The 8,725-nt window shown below is 59.7% G+C and overlaps 1 protein-coding gene across 2 annotated transcripts; it reads right to left on the bottom strand.

Moving 5' to 3' along the window:
* Positions 1–223: 223 nt before the first annotated feature.
* S100A10 (S100 calcium binding protein A10) lies at positions 224–8,199 on the bottom strand. Of its 2 annotated transcripts, none has more exons than XM_019556888.1 (3): positions 8,093–8,199; positions 1,892–2,044; positions 224–583 (listed from the first exon to the last, which is right to left on the bottom strand). In XM_019556888.1, exons 2-3 carry the CDS (start codon positions 2,021–2,023, stop codon positions 422–424), a joined length of 294 nt encoding a protein of 97 aa, XP_019412433.1. In that variant the 5' UTR covers positions 2,024–2,044; positions 8,093–8,199; the 3' UTR covers positions 224–421. The 2 variants fall into 2 exon arrangements, with proteins under 2 accessions (XP_019412433.1, XP_019412434.1); XM_019556889.1 differs by lacking the exon at positions 8,093–8,199 and adding an exon at positions 2,306–2,392.
* Between the last annotated feature and the right edge of the window lie 526 nt (positions 8,200–8,725).

Genomic DNA, 8,725 nt, shown 5'->3' with positions numbered 1-8,725 from the left:
GCAGGGATGGCAGCAAGGCTGGGCCAACCCAGCTGGGCATCTCAGGACCTGCAAGTGCAACGAGTGCAATGGGTCTCAGCCCAGTGAGCAGCACAAAGCCCCTGGCAGAGACCCTAAAAGCCTGGAATAAACTCCCTTGGCCCACCCCTCCCTAAACCCCAGCCCCAGCTCAGAGGGACAAACAATGCCGTTAGGATATAAAAAACAAAACCCCAGCTCTTTATTGGAAGGTGGCGGGGAGGGGGGAGCCTGGGACATGAGGGAAGCCGAAAGCAGGGGGAGGGAGCGTGGCTCCTTCCCAGCCGCCGCAGGACAAGTGCTTGCATGTCCAGAGGGGGCCTCGATGCCCTCCATCCAGGCCTGGTGCCGGCCTTCAGGGCTGGGCAGGCGGCGGCGAGAGGGACAGCTGGCATGACCCCCCTCACTTCTTCCCTTTCTGCTTCATGTGCATCACAAAGTAGTCGTTGCAGGCAATGGTGAGCCCAGCCACCAGTGAGAAGAAGCTCTGGAAGCCAACTTTGCCATCCCGGCACTGGTCCAGGTCCTTCATGATTTTATCCAAAGCCATAGGGTCCCTCTGGTTCTGGGAGAGCAGGAGACAGGGGTCACAAAAGCTGACCGGGAAGCTGCCCCTCTCTACCCCGCAGCCCCCTGGGAGGGGTTTCACATGCTGCCCCTTGCTGTCTGGGATTCTCAGGACCCCCCAGCCCCTGGGACCACATTAAGGTGGATAAACGAGGCAGCTGGCTGCTCTTTTAAAGAGATACCCCCCCCTTCAGCAAAGCTAGAAGGATCCCCCAATTTGTTACATGGCGGGAGTAGTTTGCTAGCAATTAGCTGCTTAGCAAAAGTGAAGCCCACTCCACCAGGACTCCCTGTACCCCAAACCCACCCTAGATCCCAGCTCTATGCCGAGGAAACGCCCAGCCCTGCAGCCCTGAGATGCTCTGGTTCTGCAATACAAGGCGGTGCTATGGTCAGTGCTGTGGTCACTTCCCAGCACAGTGGCTTTCACAGCTGCCCTCAGTGCAGGACCCACTGTCACCTGGCATCCAGCCCGGAGCCCCTGCGGGGGAACAGGCCCCGGGGGATGCCCCTCTAGGCCTGGCTGTGCTGCCTACCCCCTGCTGCTCCAGCCTTGCCCTCCCTGCCACCCTGGTGATGCCCCTGAAGCTGCCAGCTCCTCTCTTATGCCAGGAAAGACTGACCCAGACGTGCCCCCCTCCAGCCCAGCACCCCATTGCTGCCTTGGTTGCAATAGTGGGTGGGGGAATGACTGCGCTGGCTGCCATGGAGTCTTCAGGGCATAAAGCGTGCCGAGCCCCAGCCAGCCCATCTGCCCACCAGCATAGCCCTGCTGTGTACAGCCTGCCAGCACCTACAGCCTGTCTTGGCCCTGAGCAGGGGATATGAACCCTTATTCAGTCCCTTCCACAGCCCCAAGGACTTTGGAGTAAAGGACAGGGAGAAGATGCCTTTCTGCCCCACCGCCCAAGCTCCCAAGGCCAAGCTTCTAGGTGAGGACATTCCTGGCAGGGCTGGAGGGTGGATTGCGCTGAGGCTGGCTGGATGGAGCTGCACTAATTGCTCTGGGAGGGGAGCACACCTTTGCTGAGCTGAGCTGGGTGCACGTCAGCAACCTGTAATCTAACTGGCATTCACATGCATCCCATGCCCTGGATCCAAGACCCCGTCTGGCCCACCTCTTCTTATGCATCCCACCTGCACTGTCCCGTTCCTGGAGCCTTGGGAAACAGATGGAGCCCAAAACTGGCCCCCTCTATTCCTGCCCCGCCTGGAAAAGCACCCCCTAAGCAATTCCCCCAGCTTAGAGCCCCTCAAGGACAAGCAGGGCGGGTGGCAGGGGGGACAGTAGACATACTGGCCTTACCTCCAGGAAGCCAGGGAACTCCTTCTCCATGAGAAGCCGGAGGTCTTCTTTAGAGAGGAAGTTCTTTTCCCCCACGTACTTGTGGAAGGTGAACATGACGGTCTCCATGGCCTGTTCCATCTGAGACGGCATCTTGGCGCTGGTCTCTGGAGCCTGTTGGGGGGCAGAGAAAGAGCATGGAGCCGTCAGCCCTAGGCTCTCAGCCCTGGTCTACCCAGATGTGTGGGTCTGAAGGCTGGAGTCGACTGTGAGATTATTGGATTGGCCCCACAGGCCTGAGACTCCCACCCGGCTCCCTGTGGCCTGAGCCTGGCGACATGCCTCCAGCTTCCACCTGAGTCCATCAAGACACGGAGCAAGTGCCAGACACCACCAGTGCGGATTTCCATGGACCATTACCCTCCCACAGCCAATCTTTCCAGCTCATAGGCGGCTCCCCGGGTGTCTAGACCCTTTCCCCCAACACTGCTCTGTTCCTGGCACCGGAAACTGCTGGGCCAGAGCCAGGCAGATGCCGGGGACATGCCAGGAAAGCTGGGCTGAAGGGCAGAGCAGCATCCAACCCTCTGGCATCCTTCCCATGCCCTCCCCCCAGTTCTCCAGCACTGTGCCTCTGCCAGGGATAGCAGTCATCGTCTGGTGCCTCCAGGGTGAAAGAATCCATTGCACTGTGAAACCGTCTCAGCTCGGAGATCAAAGCAAAAGCAGAGCCACGGGACGCAAAGACAGAAAAAGGATGTTCTTAGCATCAGGAGAATATAATGTACCAGCACCACTGACAGCTGGCCTGAGCGGTGCTTCGGATGGGGGTGGGATATAACAACATGTGTGTTGGGGAGGGGTATGATCATCGCTTCTTAGTCAGGGAGCTTTGCTTTGCATCTACCCTGGTCCTCCTTGCTGCAGAAAAAGCCAAAGCTTTCTTGTCCTGACCTAAGGGGACGTGGAGAATGCTGGATCGCCATCCTCCATCTAAAACCCCGGTACTGGGGCCCCGGAGGCATCTCCCTGCTCCAACTCTGAACAAAAAGGTGGTTGTTCTAAGCCAATGGAAAAGAGAACCGATCTCTTCTTTCAAGCCTAAATGCTGGAGCAAATAATGCATCTCCTTGTCACATCTGTCCAGGATTCCTGACACAGCAGCATTTGGGAGGGGGTTTTGGGGCAGAGGAAAGCCCTGATCACACCTGAGGAACCAGTCACAGCCGAGTGACAGCAGTGTGTAGGTTGGTCTCCAAGTCAGCAGGGCTCAGAGCTAGCACAGAAGAGGAATCGCACCCTGCCACTCCCAGATGCTTCTGGTTAGAGGCACTGATCGTTGCCCAAAACAGCCGTGTGGTGTAAACCCTCTGAGAGCCCCATTCAGAGGCAAACGTCATAACACGGCAAGCAGAGACATGCCTAATGGTCCCACCCAAGCACAGCGTAGCCAGGAATCCACCCGAGTGTGCAAACGTCTGACACACTTGATGGGCCCAAAGCAGCCACCAAGCGGGGAATTCTGGTCTGCATGTGCGTTGGCAACAAAAAGACCATATTTATCCACATACCCCATGCACCTTCCTTCCCAGATTCATAGAAAGTGAGGGTTGGAAGGGACCTCAGGAGGTCATCTAGTCCAACCTCCCCCCCGCATTCCAAATTTGGGGTGGGTGTCTTTGGCAGGGAAGCTGATTTTTTGCCCAGCAGCATTTCTATTCAGGCAGCGATGAGGGAATCAGTTGACTTCATGGCACATTTGAATCTATTGGATTGTTCTAAAATGCAGCCACCTCTAGGGTAGAACAGGGCAGCTGTTTATTAGCTTGTGGCAACATGCTAGCAAAATGTTAGCAGACAGCCCTTCTTGCATGGACCTAACTTCTGTGTCTGGCAGCAGTTTGAGACAAGAGGTTGATGACAACTGCTGTCATGGGGAGATATTTGCCATGAACTCTGTATGGCACTGGGGAGGTCTCACTCTGCTTTGGAATAGCTTGGCCCAGCTCTCCCAGGTCTCCAGCCCGGCTGCTGAGGGAAACGTCCCCCATTGCCCTGCCCTCTGCACTGAGACAGAACGGACAACAGGACGCAGCCGGGCAGGGGGCAGAAAACCCAGCAGAAAGGGGAAGGAGCAGGGCAGTTTTCTTCTCCACTCTGCACCTGTGATTCGGGGCCTGCGATTGCTTGCAAAGATCCCATCTCCTGCCCCCGCATGCACTGCAGCTGTAAATGAGGTGCCCACGGCAGGCTCTGTAGGCGAATGGCTGGCACAGTCATGGATGTATCTCTCCCCAGCACGCGCCCTTCAGCCCTGGAGCCACCTTGTTGGGGGTGGAACGAGTCCCTGCCGGGCTCCACTTGCTAGGGCGCGGGGTTGTTTTACAACACCAGGCCTTCGTTGCAGCAATTATCTCCCGTGTACACATGCATGCATGCCTTGAGGGGGGTTGTTCCTTTATGAAGGCATGAAAGATATGAGAGAGAAGAGTGGGCAGGTAGCCAGCGGGTTACCGGGATGCCCAGATCCTCCTTCTTTTCCCGGCTCTGGGTGCTCAAGACCTACTGAATGCCAGCCTGCGGCTCCCTGCTGCTGAGAGCAAGCTATGTGAAACGAGCTGGCTGGGTCTCAGCCCCCTTCAGAATTGAGGTCTTTTTCCCCCCTTGCACAACAGCTTTCACTGGGGAGGGGGGAACTGTAGCCCCAGTCAACAGACTGCTTCATGCTAAAATACCATATTTACCTGGTAAATATGAGGATCAAGCTCTCGTTCCTTCAGGACTTTGCTGAAGAACTTGCCATTTGGCGACTACCAGTCTTCACAGCCCTGCCGAGTGTTTTCAGCTCTTTCAAAATCCTAGCTCTGTCCCCAGAGTCCAGTCTTCATCAGCTAGCGTTCCAGCTTCTGGCTGAGCAGCCAAGAGCTGCTGCCAGTTTGGCTGAGAAAGGGTTAGAGTTGGACTTCTCCACGAGTCTAGGATTGCCCCTCGTCTCAAAGCTGAGAGTTGAGAGAAGTCCTGAGATGGGGCCGCTGTCTCTTGCATCGAGGGGGCATCCTCTGGGGTGCGGAGTAGGGCGGGCACGTGGGAGCTCACTAGGGAGAAGGTGCTGCCAGCACCGTGGAAGTTAAAATGCTCGTGTGAAGGCTGAGCTGCCAACTCCCTCTCTGGGGAGCCAGGGACTCAGTCCAAGGCCTCCGCTCCCCTTGGCAGAGTCATCGCCTGATGGGAAACAGATGGGCAACCCTGTCTGCAGATGCTCTGCCGACCACGAGCAGCTGGCGGGGCCCGAGGGCGTGTACAGCATCCCCGCCCTGGCATGAGGCCCCGGGGGACAGCAGGGCAGGGTGTGGCGAGTGGGGAAAGCCCGTGGGGGCCAGGCGTCAGGGGCTGGACAGACCCGGGCCACGCGCTGACCCCAGCTGCTCTGATGCTGGTGAAGACAGGAATTAAACAGCGACAGTCCCCAGGCGCACAGCTCCTCCCTGTACCTCGCCCGCCCCCGGCCGGACGCTAACTGGTTCCAGTTGTGCTGCCCGGAGCAGCGCCGTCTTTGGAGGACCCGAGAGTCCAAGCAATCTGGATCCTGAGGACCCTGGGGCTGGGCCGGCTTCTCCGATGTCGCAGCAGGACAAACAGGCCGGGAGGCAGCCAGCACACAGGACACAGACTGCGCCATTCGCCGTGTCTGTGCCTCGCTTGTTTGCATGTTGGTCAGCCACACGCCTGAATATCAACATGGGTTGGGTTCAGCTTTGAGCAGCGACAGGCCCATTCCTGGGCGTGAGGGCACTAAACCATCTTGGACCACTCAGCCATCCTGTGCCAAGTCAGAGCCCGCCATTTTGGGCCCAGTCAGCCATCTTGGGCCAGTCAGGGACCGCCATCTTGGATCCAGTCAGCCATCTTGGGCTAGTCAGGGGCTGGCTGCCATCTTGGGCCCAGTCAGCCATCTTGGGCCAGTCAGGAACCGCCATCTTGGGCCCAGTCAGCCATCTTGGGCCAGTCAGGAACCGCCATCTTGGGCCCAGTCAGCCATCTGAGACCTAGTGGGTCCAGCTGGCCCTCTTGGACCCAGTCAGAGGCTACCACCTTGGATCCAATCAGCCATCTTAGACCAAGTCAGGGACTACCATACTGGCCCCAGTCAGAGGTCATCACCTTGGGCCACATTAGCCCAGTCAGAGATTGCCATCCACGAGCCATCTTAGATGTGGTCAGACGCTGCCTTCTCGGGCCCAGTCAGATGCCTCCAGCTTGGGTGTGGTCAGACATCCTCTCTGCCTCCAGTCATTGCCATTCCTTTGCAGAGGCGGATGCGAGTCCAGGTGGCCCTTCACCCCGCACTCCCCACAGGACCGGCTTCTTTCCAGGGCTGGCTCCAGCATGGCACCCCTCCGTTGCACTGGCCCGTGCCATCCTACTGCCCTTCCCTCCTGCAGTCTCCTCCATGGTTTGTGCGAAGGACCAGGGCTGAGTGGGTGGCATCTGACTGCACCCAAGATGGCAGCCCTTGGCCATATCCAAGCTCCTTCTTCCCCCATCCCAGACGCCCGCCCCACCCACGATCACCCGTTCAGCCTTCTGCCGGGGTGCCACAGGGACCCCACGCCCTGGACGTCTTGGGCCCTGCCTGCGGCCTCTTGGCCGGACGGGATCATTGCACACACTCCAGGTCAGGGGTGAGCTGGGCAGTGTGTCCAGGCTGCAAACTCCTGCCCACCCCGACTCTGCCCGTGCCAGCTTCACCAGCCGGAGGCAAACCCTGGGACCCCACCCCTGGGGGCAGCCTGCTCCTTCTCTCCCCGCAGGGCCACCCTTATGTGTCACCTGGGGCTGCCCGCTTCTCTCTGGCCCCCTAAGAGCATTAAACGCAGTGTACAGCTCTGGGCACAGCTGGGCACCGCCAGAGACCCCATCCTCCATAGATGGGGGGACCCTCCAGCTTGTTTGCTGACATGGGTGCTATGGGGAGAGCAAACAGGGCTGGGCTGCTCCTGGCCAGGCTCCCCGGTCGCCCCCGCCCAGCGTGAGCGAGGATTTTCCAGCCGGGGCCTTGGAGGGATGAGTCAGCTACGCCAGGAGCGTCTCCTGGACCGGGTGGAGGAGGGGAGCTCTCTCCCTGACACTCATTGCCGGGGCATAGGGGCACCAGCCAGCCTGGGAGGGAAAACGGAGACCCCTTCCCTACCCAGGCACTTACAAACGTGTCCCCACTCCCCTTACAAATGTCCTCTGTGGGATTCGAAACCTGAGCATTTGCAGCAGCACCGATCTCTGCTCCCTTCAGCTGAAGGCACAGCTCCCTCTGCAGATGGCGGTCGCAGGCACCCCAGCCAGCGGGGAGGAAGGGCAACCACCAGGATTAAGTGCAAGTCACTAGGAAGCTCCATGCCTCAGTTTCCCCGTCTGCCGTGAGCATAAACATGGTAAAGACCACATGGTTCTCACAGGACCGGCGGGGAGGGGTAGATAAAAGCCCATGGGAGAAAGGGGCACACTACCAGGGGACGGTTTCTCTGGATTGCTACAGGTCTGCTCCGTGCAAGGTGCTGCACAAATCCAGAGCCATCTACTGTTGTGGCGCTAGGGCACGCCAGAGGCCCGCCAGGAGGACATAACAGAGGATATTAGTCTGCAATTAGCCCGGGGAGCGGATGGCAGAGCTAGGGAAGGAAACCAGGAGTCCTGGCCCAGTGATGGAAAATCTTGTGCACCCACAATCAATACAGGAAAAACAGAGGAACAAGGCAGCTGCTGGGAAGAGAGGCAGCCGCGCCCGGGCATGGGTGGAGAGGCCATCTCTGCAGCATCGATCAGGCTCCGACGTCGCCCATGGCCTGACCCCTTGCAGAGCTTCTTGGTGCCTTGTGGGCTGGTGCAGTGCCCTACGCCACGCCGGCTCCAATGCAGGCTCTGATCATCCTTGACCCCAGGCACCAGGGATCTGAGTGGACACGGGATCCCGCCAAGCCCAGGCTGCAGCCATGGAGAGGACTCATGGTGGCTACAGCAGGGGGCCAGGATGCCTGGGTCCTGTTCCCTCAGGAGCAGGGTGAGAGAGAGCTCCCTGGGGCGGGAGCCACAGATCATGGCAGCTGCACTTCTATTTATATCTGTGCCTCAGTTTCCCCGTGATATACAAGGGCCTGCTCTGAGGATCAAGCCCAGCCAAGCTGCCCCCAAGCTCCCGGCATGGCACTGCGGCAACCTAGCTCTTACCCAACCCCTGGGTCAGGGATCAGCTAGACGGGCAGAGATCAGGGCAGCACCCCTGCCATAAATGCTGCAGCAGCCTCAGACCAGCGGTGAACCAGCCCAGGCACCGCCCTTGCTCAGAGCCCACCGCCAGCTGCTCCTGGCACCCACAGCGGCGGGGCTACCCGCCCCAGAAGCGAATAAATCAGAGGGGCAGGGCGGTGCCCGGAGCACCCTGGCAGCCTGCAGCTCTCGCACGCGCATGTGCCCCGCCCCACAGGCAACGACCTGCCAGAGCTGGCTGTGAGGGGAGCCCCCACGGGCGCAGAGGGGGGCATCGCTCTGCCCTGCAGCTAATAGGTGGCAGTGCCCCCCACTCCCAGTGCACAAATGCAGCAGCTGCCCCCACTCCCTGCCCCACGCTGGGCTATGAAGTGCTTCCAGCTCCCCAGGTGTGAGCCAGGAGCGCCGCGCGCGGGGAGCAGGCGCGGGGCAGTGCCCCCGCCTCCCTGCCCTGTGCCTGCCGCGGGACAGCAGGGCTGGGTGGCATTAACCCCTCTCATGCCGGGCGCCGGGGCTAGTGCTAACCCCCTCCCCAGCGAGCCCCGCCGGACTCACCGGGCGGGCGCGGAGCGGGGCTGTCGGGTCGGCGCGAGC

Source organism: Crocodylus porosus, unplaced genomic scaffold (genome assembly GCF_001723895.1).
Source record: "Crocodylus porosus isolate Cpor-Errol unplaced genomic scaffold, CroPor_comp1, whole genome shotgun sequence".
Classification (NCBI taxonomy): domain Eukaryota; kingdom Metazoa; phylum Chordata; order Crocodylia; family Crocodylidae; genus Crocodylus; species Crocodylus porosus.
This window is presented reverse-complemented; position numbering and strand designations above follow the sequence as displayed.